Below are 17522 nucleotides of genomic sequence, written 5' to 3' on the forward strand. Positions count from 1 at the left end.
CTGCACCAACCAATAAGGAAGAGCTGAGATCATTTTTAGGCCTTGCAGAAGATTATGTGAAGTTTGTGCCCAGGTTCTCAGAATAAACAGCACCCTGCAGAGAACTGGTAGAAAAAGTGGCAGAGTACAAGTGGAACCCGACCCAAGAAAGGGCGTTCAAAGAAGTGAAAGACAGAATATTAAGCGCACCGTGCCTACGACCATTCAATCCCCAATGGAATACAGTCATCACCGCGGATGGCAGTGCATATGGGTGAGGTGCGACCCTCACCCAGCAGTGGGGTAAGGCTGAACAAGTGGTAGCTTTTGCGTCAAAAGTGCTGTTGGATGATGAAGAGGATTATTAGACGATTGACAAAGAAGTGTTGGTGTGCACTTGGGCTGTCGAATACTTTAGGACGTATGTGTGGGGCACCAGGTTCACTCTCCTTACCGACCACAAACCACTTATACACATGCTGAGCCCAGGCGGTACCAAAACATCCATCCCCAGGTTAGCATGCATAGCTGCGAAGCTACAACAGTACACATACAACATTTTACACATAGCAGGAAGGAGGAACTCACAGGCGAACTGCATGTCTAGACTGCTGGAGTCAGATGGTCCAGCATCGCCCTTCCTGAAAGATGAGAGTGAAGTGGCATCGGTGGGAGATCTGAACTGCTGGATGTACATGGAGATAGGGGGAAAATCCTTGGAGAGATGAGGCAGTAAAGATCCTGCGACAAGTGTAATAACCGACTGGGTTCGCAAAGGAGGACCCGATGAGTGAACAATCCCAGAAGGCCTGAAACCATTCTGGAAAGTAGCAGATAAAATATACAAAGCAGATGGATTGCTCTTTAGAGGAGATCAAATCATACCGACAGCAGACACGAGGAAGATAATCTTATGCAGGGCTCGCTCAGGACCAGTATAACACACCACTGCGTCAGGGATGCATACTGACTCATGGATAACGACAACCGACTAATGATGGACCGGTGCCACAAGTGCATAAACAGCGACAAACGACTTAAGGTCCGACAAGCACCTGTGATTCCAACTGAGATACCTGAAGGGGTGTGGCATACGTTGGGATTAGATTTCATAGGCCCACTGGAAGCAATGGGGCTGGAGCATAGATACGGGATAGTAATGATTGACTACTTATGAAAATGGGTGGAATCCGAGTTTGTGGCAGACAGTACCACAACAAGGGTCATCGAAGTATTGACTGCAGTGTTCCAAAGGGAAGAATTGCCCAAGCAGATCGTCACAGACAATGGGGTCCACCTACTATACAGGGATCTGGAGAGGTTTCTGATGGAAAACAATATCAAACAAGCCAAGGCCAGAGGCGCAGAGAGAGTAGGGCCTGTGCGGGCAGGGCCCATCCAAAACATGTAAATGCCCACTCAACAACTCTGTGTGGGCCATTTACAGGTGTTAATCTCAATGCGCTGGGACCAGCTACATAAGCTTCATGCCCCAGTTGTTAGACTATCCTGGCTACGCCTCTGGCCAAGGCCTCTCTATATCACCCTTGAGCAAATGGTTTGGTTGAGAGAACCAATAGGCTCATCAAGGGTGCGCTGCAACTGGCCAGGGCTTCACATATGGGCCTGTATAAAACTGTAAAAGAGGCCATTGCGTCTCATCACCTCACTCACAATGGGACCACAAATGTGTCTCCTTTTCACATGCTAAGGGGCAGGAGGGCGGCGGCCACACAGGTGCCCACATGGTTAAACACGGTAAGAGAAGAAAGATGAGGCAGTAGACATGGAGGAAGTGATATGGAGAATCAGAAAGAGCAAGGCAACCATGAAGAAAAGAAGTGATGAGAGAAGATCTGCTCAGAGAACGGAAGTTTGGGTGGGAGACATGGTCAAAAGCCGACTGCCCCACACAGACGAAGACACTGGTTCGAGATTCAGTAGACCAAGTCAAGTAGTGCAGAAGGGATCGAATCACAAATGTACTCAGGACACAAATGATGGAACTTAGAAAAGGTTGCAGTGTACCAAAAGACATCAGAAGTGTCTGGAGAACACCAGCCAAGGGAGCTCTGGGTGCAGGGAGCGTGCAGCGACCATGCACCAAGCAGCACCAACCCAGAATTACTATGAGAATTTGCCCCAGAAGATGAAGAACACAGAGAGGAGAACCAGGTGGAACCGAGAAAAGTGAGCAAGAGTACAACAGCTGCTAAATCTCCAGGTAGAGAGAACCAGGAGACTCGCCCCTACCGGTAGAAGCAGACCAGCCAAGTATGCAGATTATGTCATGGATTGGGACAACACTACTCAAAAAAAGGATTATGTGGCGAGCGAGTCTCGCGAGAGCCCTTCACCAACGGGATCTTGCGAGACAGCGCGGGATGGGAGCTCGAGTTGGGGAGCGCGCACAGACTGCAGCGGGAGATAGCCGGTGCAAGATGAGTGGCCTGCCGCTCCTCTATATACACTCATAAGCATGAGATCTACTGCAGCACTTAAGAACAATATGCTGAAACTGCCTGTGTGATCACACTCACCTGTGTTGTTAACTGAACATTCTATTACCTGTTACAGAGCGATTAAGCCTTACCCTGTAACTCTAATCATTTTGTGGTCATTATTATACAACACTAACACCATCTGGAACTTTGGGCTCCCTGCATAAAAAAGAGAAAGACTTCCTGTCATGGAACATGCAGTGCACGACACACCATCCTCCCACTCCGGTGCCAGGCCACACACATGTACATACCTCATTAACAAGTGTGACATGCTGCCTATCGATGCTGGGCAGCTACTTTAAGGGAAATGTGATCTTTTGAATCAAAACATACATTATTCACCTGGCAAAAAATCAGAGGGGCGGCATCCCTGTGACCAATCACACAGGTCGCCACTGCTGAAGGAAACTGAAGTTTGAGACATTTACTTTGTAAGGCCTTACATTTTATGAGAGAATGTAGTGGTTTAAGAACTATAAGTGATAAACACGCTAGTGTTAACCACAGTTCCAAGTGTGTAATCTGCATTCAGGAATTCATGCTACATGAAGGGGAGGTGAGCAATTAACAAAACAACTCTATGAAAAGAGTAGCCATACAGAGAACTTGAATGTTTTGATTCTTTGGTTTCATAAGGTTATAATTTGACCATGTTTAGAAAAGAGTGTCAATAGTTTTTTTCCTACTTCTGCTATGCAGTATGGCTATAGCTTTCAAGTCCGGCATCATTCTGGATCCCTGCAGGAGAGAGATGATAGACCACAGGTGAAAAGCTCTAGCATTTTGCCCTTATATACGAGTTTGGGGATTAAAGGTACAATTTTATATTATAAACATTCAATATTAGTCACTGGCCGGAGACATACTGGAATGATCATAGTCTTTGCAAGACCTTGAGCACTGGGTGGAGGAGTCTGGGACATTTGATATTAACCAATCTGGTTTTAGAAAAGGTGCTAATACATCACTTAACTGCTTTATTATTCACTTACTAATGAAGCAAGGAGTTTTATCACAGCATACCCTGTATGTTGCCTTTTTTGACATTACAAAGGCATTTGACTGTGTAGACCTAGTCAGTTTATGGAAGATGCTGAGGGACTGCGGCTGCCCCAAGTATCTGGTCAGTATTTTGGAACACTTGCACATGGACATCCGCCTAAAGGTTAAGTTGGACTAAAAGGGAAATTTCACTAAATGGATCTATGCAACATGTGGTTTTCGGCAGGGCTGCTTGTTAGCTCCGGTCCTATCTATATATTCTAGGGATAGGTGCGGCTCTGACTGCTACCATCACAAACCCTCCAAAATTGGGTTCAACTAAACTGCAATATTTGCTTTATGCGGCTGATACAGTCCTACTTGACTATACCGCAGTGGGATTGCAAACTTACCTGACGGCCATTGATTACTATCTTAAGGATTTGGGGCTGCACATTAACGTCCCCAAATCTGAGGTCCAAGTCATGAATCGGCAAAAGTCGTTGTCGGGCAGAAGTCATTTTTCTTGGTTTATTGATGGCCATAAACTGTAGGAAGTGACAGCATTTAAATATCTGGGCATATCCTTTAACTCCAAGAGATCATTGCGATTGGCAAATCAGGCCCTTGAGCTCAAAGCCCTTTCGGCCGCTTCTCAACTTTGGGCTCTGGATAATAAAAATGGTTGATTCTCTCTTGCTCTAGTAATAAAAATGCATAATCAAATCCTGGTCCCGAGATTGATCTATGGAGCCGAGGTGCGAGAAGAGGGTTTGGTGTGGGCAAAAGTTGAAGCTACTATTTGGAAGCAGGTTCTAAATCTCCCATCGTGTGTTCCATCGGCCGCAATTCCACATATCTTGGGCCTCATTTCACTGGAAGCCATGATCTCTTGGAGTAAATTACAGCTTCTACGCAGTATTTTATTTCTTACGGCCGGTACACTGTTTAAACAGTTAAATATCTCTGTCTCCTGTGACGACTGTAGCATTTTAACTCCACGGATGAAGGGGTCCATGAAAATTCTTATGACAAATGACTTGCTACTAGCCGACTTGGAATATATCCCTATTAAGAGGAACATTTATGAAAATGATTGGATAACAAACAGAACCCGGTTAGAAACATATACAATCTTTGAACATTTTGTATTTGATATTAAAGCGTTTAACACAACTCAGAATTGCCTTCTCAGACATCCTGCTAATAACTCGACGTCTTTCTGTGTACGTTTGAAGCCAAATCTCCTCCTGACCAAGGATGTATTAGGTACGCGCAGCAAATTAGCTAAGCCTGATCGATTTTGCCGGTATTGCTCTAATGCAAAGGAAACTTTGAAACACATAACTATAGAATTACTTTACTTGTTGACCCAAATGATCATTTAGTGATCTCTATAATGAATTTTTAAAAAGATCTGTTTTAGTCTTGTTTGATATGATGACTTATTGTGTTATTTTGTGTAACTCTGATTTTAATTTCTGCAATGTGTATTGTTCTATAATGTGTAATATCTCTGATGAATATATGCGTGTAAAGGTTTGTTGGACAAAGCTAAATCACACAATAAATAAATAAATAATAAAAAATATTCTTGGAAATGTATATATATACTAAGCACTTACTGATCTGAAATGTATTTGCTCCCCGCGCTCTTTCTTCTTACAAGACTTGTCTTACTTGAACTACTAAAATGGCTCCTAGTTTCATCTACAGTATTCAGAAGAAGCTGGTTGTAGAAATAGACAAGTCCACTAAGAAGAATGAACACGGGAGCACACACATTTGAGATCAGTAAGTGTTTGTATAACAAATATCTGAATCTTTTTTGCGTTATTATACTTAGATTGGGATGAAATAGAACAGCACTATGTTGTGCAAGAGATATTTTATTGATAAAGATTTGAGGTGTGTGATTTACTTTTGTTCTTAACAAGAACATTTTGCTGAACTTTACGATAACAGAGAATTTGGTTCTGGTCATCTTTCTGTTGTGTATGTATCCCTCCACGAATATAAGAAAAATAGTGCAAAGCTCAGATTGAAGCAGAGAGCCAATGCATATTGTCCGAAATTGGCCCTGCAGTACCTGGGATCTAATCTAAAGAGATCTTTAACCAGCCCTTTGCTCTAAATGTTTTCTACATATTTCTGTTAATTTTCTTGTGCTTCGACCTTAGCACCTAACAATTAACATAATTTTCCTTTTGATTTTTTTTCACATTTCCCCTTGCTAATTCCCATTACCCCTCTTGCAGCCAGACCTCCTTCCTGCTTAACATGCCTGGCACGCGTTATCTCAGTCATTCTCTGGGCTGATATAAGCATTTGTATATGCAGTAGTCTGCAGGCATGGAACTGGTCTACGTCCTATGCCAGATTCCCTGTTCATTTTTGCCCTGCTTCACCCAGCTGTCCGGGGCCCTTTTATTACAAAACAAACACCCATACGAGTGATCCAGATTATATGGATGTGGGGTATACTGGGTGATTCAACTGCAAAGACAGACATAGCTACCCCCTCCATCATCCAATATGCTCTAGATTGCATTGCAATAATGGCAGCAATGGTGCATGGCACTCAGCACTGATTGCACCCCCTAGTTATCTATCCATAGGTCTATTTCCCTATAAATAGGGATACGATGATAGGTCAATTAATTACTTCAGTGAATCAACTACTTGTTCACAAAGAGGTAAGATTGGTATATTTGTAGTACCCTCTTTTAAGAAACAATGTGCAGTTTTTACTAACTAAAATGCTAATGGCACTGTACCATAGTCATCACAGATGTGTAATCTATCATCTCCACAATAATGGTATCTCCCCTGAACAAGGTCCAGAGAAATTCCCTTTCGACTAAAACAGGTGGCAACATGTCTGGACTAAAGCAACACACACCTGATTAATTTAGGGGGGTTTGCAGGATGATTGATTTGAATACAATTAAAAACGTTTAAGAATTGATATAATGCAATGTTTTTGTTAATGTAAACTATGATGTAATGGAGGTTTTGGTTGTCTCTTTATAACATTTCTGACAGTGTCTCATGTACTTTGTTGTTATGGTGTGGCATTCATTATTGATTTAAAATAAATTACATAATAAGAATGAAATAGCGGGAGTTTTAATTTGTATGCCCTGTTACTGCTGAAGCAGTTAGAGCATATTGTTTGATGGATGTGGTTTCTATGTCACTTTTACCCTTTCTTTACCACACGGAGCACATTTTAAGCAACATTTGCTCTGCTTTTCCTGTAAATCCCTTTCAAAATCAGTCTTTTGTGACATTGAAGGATGCCTACTGTGCACACTTAGTCGATTCATATGCTGGCTATCCAAAAACCTGTGCCCTCGTACTCATGTTTAATGCTCTGAAACAGATTCTTCAGCTATGCTCTTATCTTCAATCATCATTTTAATTGTTCCTGCACTGCCATATTTTGATTGGTCAGTGGCTCTTACCTTTTCTTTCTCTGATTGGCTAATGGCCAATTACAAAATCTCAATGCTGAGCTGCCATGATAAGTGAGGAAACAGAGTGGCCCTTGTTTACCAATGATACATTGAAGCATAAAACAAAAACTAGTCTACTTTCAAGCTCAGGTCCCTTTGAACCCAACTTCTTGCCTTGACTTTAGTTGGCCTATATTTTCCCACTTACCTGTTGATGGGCCAATACTCACTGGTCTTGCCTCGCTAATCTTGCCTACCACTTACCCCTATAAATATCTGACACTCACACATTGTCCTCATTTACTTTTGCCGTCTGCTGGTTTTCTTACACATGCAATCCAGAAACCAATTTACAGTTTTTTCATAATAAAATAACCAATTATCTCAATGCCAAAGCAGCTCTGCACACTCTTCCATACCATTGATTGAGTTTTGCCAGCTAATGGTTTGCAATTGAAACATGGGGATATCAGACTTGTCGGTAGACTAAGTCAACACATCTGGCCAATCTCACATTTACCAAACAGTCAACTGAAACTTTAAATCCTGGGAAGGCTGAGCATTAACATGCATCTAATGAACAATTTAAATCGAGTTAAATACTTAATAGCCTCAGCTTGTAATTGCACCCCTTACTTGAACTTTGCCAGTACATTTCCACTTTGATTGCTTTTAAAGATACCCAATTATAGTCATATATCCTAACTACATGGTACTGTCCCCAGCTCCATAGCACTCACAGTTGTTCAGCTCTTGTACTTTGTAATACTACCTAGGCGTTTGATTTATTTATTTTCTATCAGTAACTGGCCCATTTCCATGGACAATGCATGTACACCTGCACGAATTGAAGAACTCCGCCATCTGATGAGCAAACCTGGGGTTTGACTTGTCCACCGACTGAATAACAATATCTCCAACAATTCAATAAATAACCTTAGCAAAATCTCATTGTACATGCCTGGTTCTGGCACATAATTATTGTGGATATATCTTGAGAATGTGACTCCATTTGATTATTTATTGGATTGCCCTGGTCCAAGTGGCAATCCTTGTCTGTCCTCGGGAGTGGTACCTTCATCTCTAAACAAAGCAGATGTTGTAATACAGCTAGAGAGCCGAGCCTGAATCTCAACCATCCAGTCTTTATTTGATCGCTTTTTACTAAAGCTGACACTCAATCACCACTACTTTTTGTTGAGGCTAATTAACTTTTGGATGAGTTTCAGGTTGGATTCAGAGATGCAAAATAAAATCCATTGTAAAATTGGTAATTGTTGAACTAAGACTGGGGTTAGATGGCAGCAGTCCTATGCCAATTAATATTTTTGGCTTATCTGTGCCCTTCAGGACCATCAACAACTATGTTGCCCTCCATTATCTTTATGGCATGGGTGCCATGAACTTGAACTGTAATCCTGGGCTGACAGCTGTCTCCCTGCCACTTTTTGAATCCTCATTACTGCGGGGCTCGTGAGGGTTGCCCAGTGCTTGTCTCTTTGACCACTAATGCTCAAAATTATACTATACTGGGTTATTCTTTATTGTCCTAGATTGTTCACGGGCAATAGAATCAAGGATTCTCCTTGAATATACACATTTTATTGATTTATGAAGTGAAGTGCACTATTAATAAATAGCATGTATAAAGTACATTCAACATTTTGAAAAATTCAAAATACATATTATTATTCACAGAATAATACAATATAACAGTAATGAGTTTCTGATACACTCCAGTAGATAATGAAGTCATAACAATGCCACATCCATGCACGAAGTCCATTAAGAATTGTCCATCCTCTGAATGTGATAAAGGGCACTAGAAAGACAAATGTATTATTTTAATTATAGATCGCCTGCTGCCATTTTGTTGAGGCCTTCTTCCAATCTGATGAAACCATTGTCCATCACTCAGTTGAATTCCTCGGTGTTAACTGCAGCTGCACATTACTGCTGGTTATCTCTGGAAAACAGCAGCCATTTCTGTAAAGGGCTAAGAGTTTGCATTGTAGCTCTTTGCACCGCAGACCATACACAACAGGACTGAAGCACTGGGCAAAAGAGAAAATTATGAAGTTCGCCAAATTCAGTGCAAGCAATTCAGTGCTCCTGCCTATGCCGATCGCAATTAAAGTAGGAATGATGTGTAACGTGATCTGGAATCCATGAATAATGATGGTGTTGCGAGCAGCCGTGTTTGTGCTGTTGAAATGTCCTGCACGCTTTGCTTCCCTGTATATCAGGACGTAGCTCAATATTATGAGAACCATCAGAAGCAAAATAAAAACGATCCCGGCGATTCTTGCAGGTATTCCATTCAAACTTGTTGGACAAGATGGATCCAGCTGGAGTATTTCTCCAGGTGGACTAGTCGTAGATTCGTATATTAAAGAGATGAGAGGATCCAGCATTGCAAAAACCCAGACACACACGGTCAGTTTGAATTTCACCAAGTTCACAATTGACAGATACTTCAATGGCCAACAAATGGCGACGCAAGCGTTAAGGGACATCAAAGCCAAGGTTAACATAATCCCCCTTCCCGCTGTTATCATCATTGCAAATATAATCCAACAGAGGAGCCTTGGTGCATTGAGTTTTAAGGCCCGTATGCCGCTGAAAACGGCCCCAATACCGAAGAATACGGTCAAACAGGAAAGATGATGAGAAAGAAGAAAGTAGCGCACTTCTTTCCTCATTTCAGAGCTTTTCCTCACTGTCCTAATTATAAGCACACTGAACAGAGAGCAGATAATGAAATCTAGCAAACTAACAGATGCCTTGACTGTCTCCACCAAGAGTTCCAAGTTGGATGTATCGAGCTGAGGGACAGATGAGTTCATGACCTCCAGATATATCTTCAGCCCTAAGGAAACAAAAACAAAGAAATGTGTCAGCAATCGTCACAAATGCTTGTACTGCCTCATAGTCACATTACGGTAAGTAGCATTTTATGTCACAATTCATGCCACCATTGCTGATATGTGTGCGGCTGCTCCCCATCCTCAGTATGATACTGCCACAAATGCTGATATATGAACTATTGCTCCCGCTACCCTTCATGTTACCACCCCTATTGGCAACAGCTCAGCCACCAATGCCACAGCTACTACAGCTATGCCCCACGCTTCCCCATTCAAAAATGCGAACTAAACTACTACATATAGGAAATCAGTCCCAACTTGCATAGACACCACCCCTTATGATGCAACCATGCCAAAGGTATACCGTCTGAACAAAGCCTTTGCAGCTACTAATCTGATCCCCAATTCCAATGCCCCTATTAATTTGGCCTCTCTCAAAATAGACAAAGGGACTGGCAAACCTGCTAAACTTTCTCTCAACCAATCCTTGATCAGTGCCCGCTCACTCCCCGCCCATGCCCTTGACATTCACAACCTTTTGACAGTAAATAATCTTGATATCCTTGCCATCACAGAAACTTGGCTACACACAGGCTACACCATCTTCAGTAGTGATAGGCTTAACTCAAGAGGATGGGGAGCCACCCTCATAGCTAAAAACCACATACGCATTAGGCAACTCAAAACCTCGCTCAATGAAACTTGCGACATCCTGTCTCTAAAACTGCCCATCATCCCCACCAACACCATCACAGTCTATGTTGTCTATCGCCCACCTGGTGCCATCCATATCTTCGAGGAAGGCCTACTCCAGACACTAGATCGCAACTTAGAGCCCTCCTCACAAGTGACTCTCTTGGGAGATCTCAATCTCGGCCTTAACGACCATAACAACTTACATGCCACCTCACTACCAAATTCACTAACCGCCCTAGGCTTCAGTCAATGCATTAGTAACCCTACGCACATTAAAGGGTGTGCCCTGGATTGGCTAGCAGACCTCAATTGCCATATTTCAATTAAGTCTAACACTCCCTGTCCGTGGTCAGATCACCATATCATCACCTTCTCGATCCCTCTTGACATGCACACCAAACCCCCTGCCAAGCGGCTACCGCCGTCACTGGCTTGCAGTTCTAAGAAACTAACCAAACAGAATCTCCTACCATTCCTTGATGTCCTCAACCCTGAATTCCTGAACGCATCAGAAATGCAGATCTTATCCGATCTCTACACCAATACACTAACTGATGCTGTTGACTCTATTGCCCCTCTAGCCCAAAATAAAATCGAAACCTGTAGCTCACGCCAACTTTTGGCACACCTAGGATCTCTCGGACCTCAGAACTAAAAAAAGATTTGCGGAATCTAGCTGGAAAAACACCCCCACCGCTGCCCTTAAACAGAAGTTGACCAACCTGTCTAAACAATACAAACAAGCCATCATCAGGGCCAAAGCCACCACCTTCAACACCGGAATAGCCAATGCCAACTCAGACATTAGAGCACTATTTGCGATCCTGAGAGAGCTGGAAGCTCCAGTTCCTCAGGCTTCCACCCAGAATAAAGACTTTGGCTGGTGCACCAGCATAATGAATGCCATGTTGATAAAAATTGACATGCTGCAGAACAAAATACTCGCCAAACAAATTACCCTTGAACACTCCTGCCAGGATACCTTAGCCAACCATTCACCTATTTCCAACATCTCTGATACCCCATTGTTTAGCGTCAGCAAAATCTCCTTTCAGGATACCCTGCATATCCTAAAAAGCCTTAAGCCCTCAAGGTGCAAAGGGGATGTTTGCCCAGCCTCCCCTCATCAAAGACTGTGCAAAAGCTCTGGCTCCGTTCATCAATGCCTTCATCAACTCCTCTTTTTCAAATGGCATTGTACCATCCAGCCTTCAAGAAGCCTGGGCTCTACCCCTCCTAAAAAAGCCCTCCCTTGACCCAACCCTACCCAACAACTACAGGCCCATCACCACAGTCCCCTCCCTACTAAAAATACTCGACAGAGCGGCGTACGTCAAATTCAACGTCATCTAGAGTCTAACCACATTTTAGGAGTCGGTCATTCCGGCTTCCACCATGGCCATAGCACAGAGTCAGCACTCCTAGTCCTTAAGAACTAGATAGATGAGATCTCAGCGGCATACTCCACCAAACTCCTCAATGTCACCAGACCCTATCTCTCAATAGATGGCTGCCTAACGATCGCTCGGGCAGTAGGAGGTGCAAGGTTGAACTACTGCAATGCCCTCTTTGTTGGCACATCTACCCACAACTTACGAAAACTCCAAACTATCCAAAACAATGCCCTACAAGCTGTCATGAATTTCCGCAGGTCAGAACATATATCTGCTGCCCGAAGAGCAGTACATTGGCTCCCCATCCGTGAAAAGCATTCTATTCAAAACACTCACCATCACACACACAGGTGCATCTCAAAATCCGCTCGCCTTATTTGGTCCAGCAATGAGAGCGGAAGAATCCTATTGGCCCTTTCGCAGAGCCCTCAAATCTTGGCTGTTTGCATACAACCCAACCATGTTGTAAGACCCTTCTATTAACCTATGCACTGTACTTGACCTATGTAATGCTATGCTTTTTGAATATGTACCCACACTGTCTCCGGGCCACATGTAACTGGTATCCACATGCACCCTGATGCCTGAGGGTTTGTGTGCGCTGTACAAATGTAAAAATAAAATAAATAATTTCACACGTGGGTATCAATGTGTGCCCCTTGAGGAAATCACTGTGGCTTCACATTTTTATGACCAGAAGGTCTACACCTATCCCCAAAACCTTTCTTCTTCATTCAGTTAAAACAGAAATCAATCCATGCAGCTGCCATTGAAAACACCACCAGACACCTTTTGTGTACACCTTCGCCATTGTTAACAAATGTGACAAACACCCACTTTTCAATGGTTTTACTTCATTAATATTCAATTGCTTACCTCATTAATCCCTGTTCACAATTATTTTGATGGTTAGTTAGATCAATTGATTCATAATGAACACCCCACTTAGAGCCCCCACAAGATGATTATTTCATCTATTGATGCCATTTTCCACTCGTCAGTGGATATCAGTTAAAGTGAAATTATATTAGACATATTAATCTGTTAGTTAATTTGGATTATTATTAAACATAGGGTCTCAGCATCAAAACGAATATTGCAAAATTCATCATAATCTTAAAACTTCCATTTAACCAAACATTTATTCTAAGTCATAGATTGTAATTCATGTATTGCATATAATCACCATCGCTCCATAAATGACCCCCTGATGTACTTTATACGGTTTTCCCGTTTTATGCTAAATTCTCAGACAAGCACTCCTTACCAATGCTACAAAAAAAGAACTCTGACAATGTATCCCCAATTGTTATAAACAAGTTCTACTTTAATAACCATCAGAAATGTTATGTAACAAAAACATTAATTTCTCAAGCTCTTGTATCAAAAAGATAAGTTTGCAATCAATCAATTAACTACTGCTGACGTGAATTTATTTTTACATTTTTGGAAAAGTATTTTTTATGTATTTACACAAACATTTAAAGCTTGTTTTACACACATCTATGTGGCTGTCAAGAATATTTCTAAAATTAGGATTATGTCGATCCATAGATAGCCCACACAATTTCATATGTGTTGTTTCTGGAACAACTTAAAACATGTTTGACTATCGCACATTGTTATGTTTCAGGAGCCTTTTAATAGCAGATTTTCATAAATATGTTTTCAGTAATTAGAATTTATGAATTGTTGTTTTTGTTTTGTAATGTTTTTTGGAATACTTTCAGAATTCTGAAATAAACTATCACTTGACCTGAGTGACATAGGGTATAAAAATATAATCAAATACATTTATTTTGAAGGACCAAAGTACCCCATAAAACAGCAAATAAAATCATAGTCTTGAGGGGGTCTCAAACCTCCAGCACCCAAGCATACCCCCCACCCCAAGATGATGGATGCCACCCACTGAAGCAGCCCCACAGACCATAACCGGATGACATCACCAAAGTAATCATGAAAAGGCGACATGGCTGAACACACCCGCAGAGACAGCCAGATGCAAAACAACACACACGAACTGCATGCTGACACCGAAAAAGCCATTACCATGAACAGTCACGAAAGCAAAATGGAAACCACAGCTGCATTGAAACTAATTTGGAAAAAGCTTAAAACTGAAACCCAAAGCGGATCTGGCAGAGCAGGCAGCATGTCCAGCCCTGGCAAGGACCCCATGACAGAGTTTGAGTCAGCAGAAAAGATACAGCACCTAAAAGAACAGAAGACCAAAATCCCTCATAAATGCAGGCTGACAAAATAATTTTTATGGTCCCTGAAAACGGGACCTGCAGCTGGGGACCAAGGCCCATTCAGACAGATAAGCCCAACAATGCTGAAACATGTCTGGGATGCTTGTGGTCTCGTGCAGAAGGGATGTGGCCAAGAAGTTCAGGATGGACTGCCCATTTTGGGGTGGGACCAAGCCTTGATTTGCATATGGTCTTTCCCCTTTTGTAATGGGTTGGCAGGCGAAGAACGATGGTCTGGAGGGTTGCCCAGAACAATGCCAGAGGTTAAAATTCATTCTAAATCTTCCAGCCATCACCTCTTTTTGTTTTGCCCCATTAAACTGGAGACAGAAGATGGAGAAAGTGTCCTTGTTCCGGGCTTGAGAAGTTGGAAGTAGAAACATTTGGGGGAAGACAGGCGGTGCTCTGAGATCACCTTCCCCTCCCATAATTTTATGCTCACATGCTGGTAAATTTCCTAAACTGACAATGCTTGCACTGAACTCCTAGGGGTGGTGCCAGGTGGAGCTACCAGATCTGGCTAGACAAATCATATTATTTGTCCCCTATATACTGTAATTATGCTTATACTGTTCACCCATCCAAATCTAATCTTGCTTAGAGCCCAGGAATGTAACTTTTGGGTGTGATGTCACACATGTTTAAAATCTCGCTGCCTGCTTGGAATGAGCTGAGAGTGCACTTGGAGCTGTAGAATCTGTGTGCGTATCCCTGCTTGGATTAATAAAGCAGCAATTTGTCACATGTCTGGACTCCTCAATTTCTGGCTATGAGGGAATTTCCCTCTAGCCAGACTAACTACATTTCAAGTGGTAGCAGAGAGATGGCTGCTCATGCCTTCGGCAACAAATGCTATCTCTCTTCTGCATTCCTGCCTGCTCCAGAGATCAGAAGGTGTGGGTGGCAGGCTGGAGGAGTTACAGCAAGTCCCAAAGCTGCAGCAGACCTGTGGAGCTGGTGTAAGTATGAGTCCAGGAATCTGACAAATATGAACTGGGGGAATAGCTATGTTTTTGTCAGTTGTTCTATGCAGATTATGGAATATAAGTAAGCTATATGGCAAACAGGGGAGGGTATAGAAAGGGTCAGCTTGATGTTTGTATTGAGGTTTTGGTTTCATATGGAATGTTGTTACAGTTTTGTTTTGGTTAGGGAACATTTGGTCTTAGGTGATCAGTTTGGAAAGTGAGCTTAGACCTGTGAGATAAGTGTTTTAGCTTGTTTCATTGATGAGGGTTACCTGTGAGTAGGGTTGGCAGAAATAGCTAGCTCGTATCATGGAAGGGGAGTTCCTTGTTTTTGACTCACGGAGGTAGACCTCTACAGGCGACGTAGTAGATAAAAGAGGACCACAAGAACTATTGGAGAATTATTGGAATTCCCTGTTAGGTAGACAGGAAAGTGGACACAGATTTGTTGTATGTATGTACTGTTAAGTTTGTCAGTGTGTTTGGAAAAGTGTTTAAAGCAGACTTGTATTGAAGGAGAAGCTGTTCACTTATTTCTTTTTTTTTGCTGTAGGGTTTGTGATGTCACAAATTAGGTTATTGAATAGGACTTAAAGCGCTTAGAAGGTGGCAGATTCTATCTTGGTGAAGTGGTGCTTCAATTGGGTGGAGGAGTACATGCCAGAATTGTATATTGGCCCTTGGGGGCAGAGAACACAAAGAGGGCAGGCGAAGACCTAGGAAGGCTGCTTTTATTCTGGGAGAAGTGGGTTAACATTTAGGCTAATTGAAAAATGCATTGTGATCCATAATGGAGCACGGATTTGGTGGACAAAACATTGAGGTTTTCAAGCTTTGCAAATTGTGACATTATATGGGTGAATTTGAGAAGCATTTGAAAGAATGATGGACTGGTATAGGGTGGAGGTAAAAGTGAAAGTGGTTTGTGGGGTGTGCATGTTGAGGGCATTATAACAAGTGGTGGGTGTGCTTATTGCATTTTTGGGGTGTGAGTGCAGTTGAATATGTAGTGTGTGGGAAGGAATGCATAACATAGTGTGTGTTATGTGTTTAGAAATATTGTAACTGTGTGCGCTGTTTTTTTCTTTCTTTCTCACGTTCTCTCTTTTGCCGCGGCAGCCTAAGATATGCCGTTTTCTATCTTTAAATGGACAGCCTGCAAGCGCTTTTAATTAGCAATAAGTGGAATACTTTAAGGTATATAAGGCAGGCACACGAAGCAAAAGGGAGTAATGCATTGTGATTTATGGGAAGGGATAACACTGGAAGTTTCAAATGCATTTCACGACCATGGGCTGGCAAAGGAATGTTTGCACACGTACGAAGTGACGCAGGAATTTTCAAGGGACAAGATAGGGGTGCAATGACACAGAAAGGAATAATTATGGGAATTACGAAGCCACAGATATAAAACGGACATATTTTAGCTGCGCACGGGAGCGAAATGTGGGAGGAAGATTATGACACATTTTTCAAGCATGCAGGGAGGAAAGACCACAAAAGACAAGGGGAAGTTTGCAAGACTTGGGAGGGGGTGGGACACACCCTTCACAGTACAGTGCCTAACCACATGAACACTAGGCGCCAGATCACAGTATCTGGCGCATGCGCCGCAAATTTAATACACATTGCAAACAAATAAGGCACCAAGGCAATGCAGACATACACACATAAATATAGGGGGAGGGATCACGTTGAAGGGGGACCCATTTCAGGGGAGCATAGTGATTTTTATTTACATCATTTATGTCAGCATTTTATAGCTATACTAGACACAAGAGTGTGCCATTACAATGGGAGATGGTTCCACATGAAAAGCACACACAGCAAATATGATTGGCAGAAATTAAGGGCACATTATCATGATACTTACATCAGTTTAGTGAAAGAAAGGGCACACACACAGAGGGAGAAATTGACAAACAGCTACAAGGGAGCTGCAGAGGTGGGATGGCGAGGGGGCAGAGTGACTTCACTCACACAAGATAAGGATGAGGAGGTGAAGTGGAGAAGAGAGACAGCTCTTGATGAAGGGGCACGATAGTTACACATTAAAGGGAACCAGTTTGGAGGCATAGTGTACTGCAAAAAGGGACCAGAGCAGTGTTTCATGGTTTTATTTTTCCTGTCAAGTTTTCTTTTTGGCTCAGTGGGAAAGGGGGCAACTAAGTCAGAGAATATTATTCCAACAAGAGCATAATAACAGATCAAATAAAGGAAATAAGGTTTTTAACTGGGCACAAGATAAAGGCCAGGAGGGAAGGGCTACAGAGGGAAGCACAATGTGGTGCCCAGCCAGTAAGGAATCGACGTATTAAGGTAAATAACACAATTTGTATACTATGAATGAAGTCCTCATGCTTTAATGGGTTTGGGATTACATCATTGGGGTAAAGTAGCAACGTAAAGAGAAGATGCAA

At 42.4% G+C, this 17522-nt stretch overlaps 1 protein-coding gene and 1 long non-coding RNA gene across 2 annotated transcripts in view; one reads left to right on the forward strand and one right to left on the reverse strand.

Annotated features, from left to right (window-relative positions):
• Positions 1 to 17522, forward strand: part of LOC138491655 (uncharacterized) — a 98420-nt gene that overhangs the window by 76665 nt on the left and 4233 nt on the right. The gene's annotated exons all lie outside the window — the stretch shown is intronic.
• Positions 8503 to 17522, reverse strand: part of LOC138491654 (odorant receptor 131-2-like) — a 243878-nt gene continuing 234858 nt past the window's right edge. The window contains exon 2 of the mRNA XM_069618291.1: positions 8503 to 9791. Coding sequence (XP_069474392.1) covers positions 8833 to 9768 — 936 coding nt within the window. The 5' untranslated portion in view covers positions 9769 to 9791 and the 3' untranslated portion in view covers positions 8503 to 8832. The remainder of the gene's footprint in view (positions 9792 to 17522) is intronic.

This window comes from Ambystoma mexicanum, chromosome 10 (assembly GCF_040938575.1).
Source record: "Ambystoma mexicanum isolate Mex_15411 chromosome 10, UKY_AmexF1_1, whole genome shotgun sequence".
Classification (NCBI taxonomy): domain Eukaryota; kingdom Metazoa; phylum Chordata; class Amphibia; order Caudata; family Ambystomatidae; genus Ambystoma; species Ambystoma mexicanum.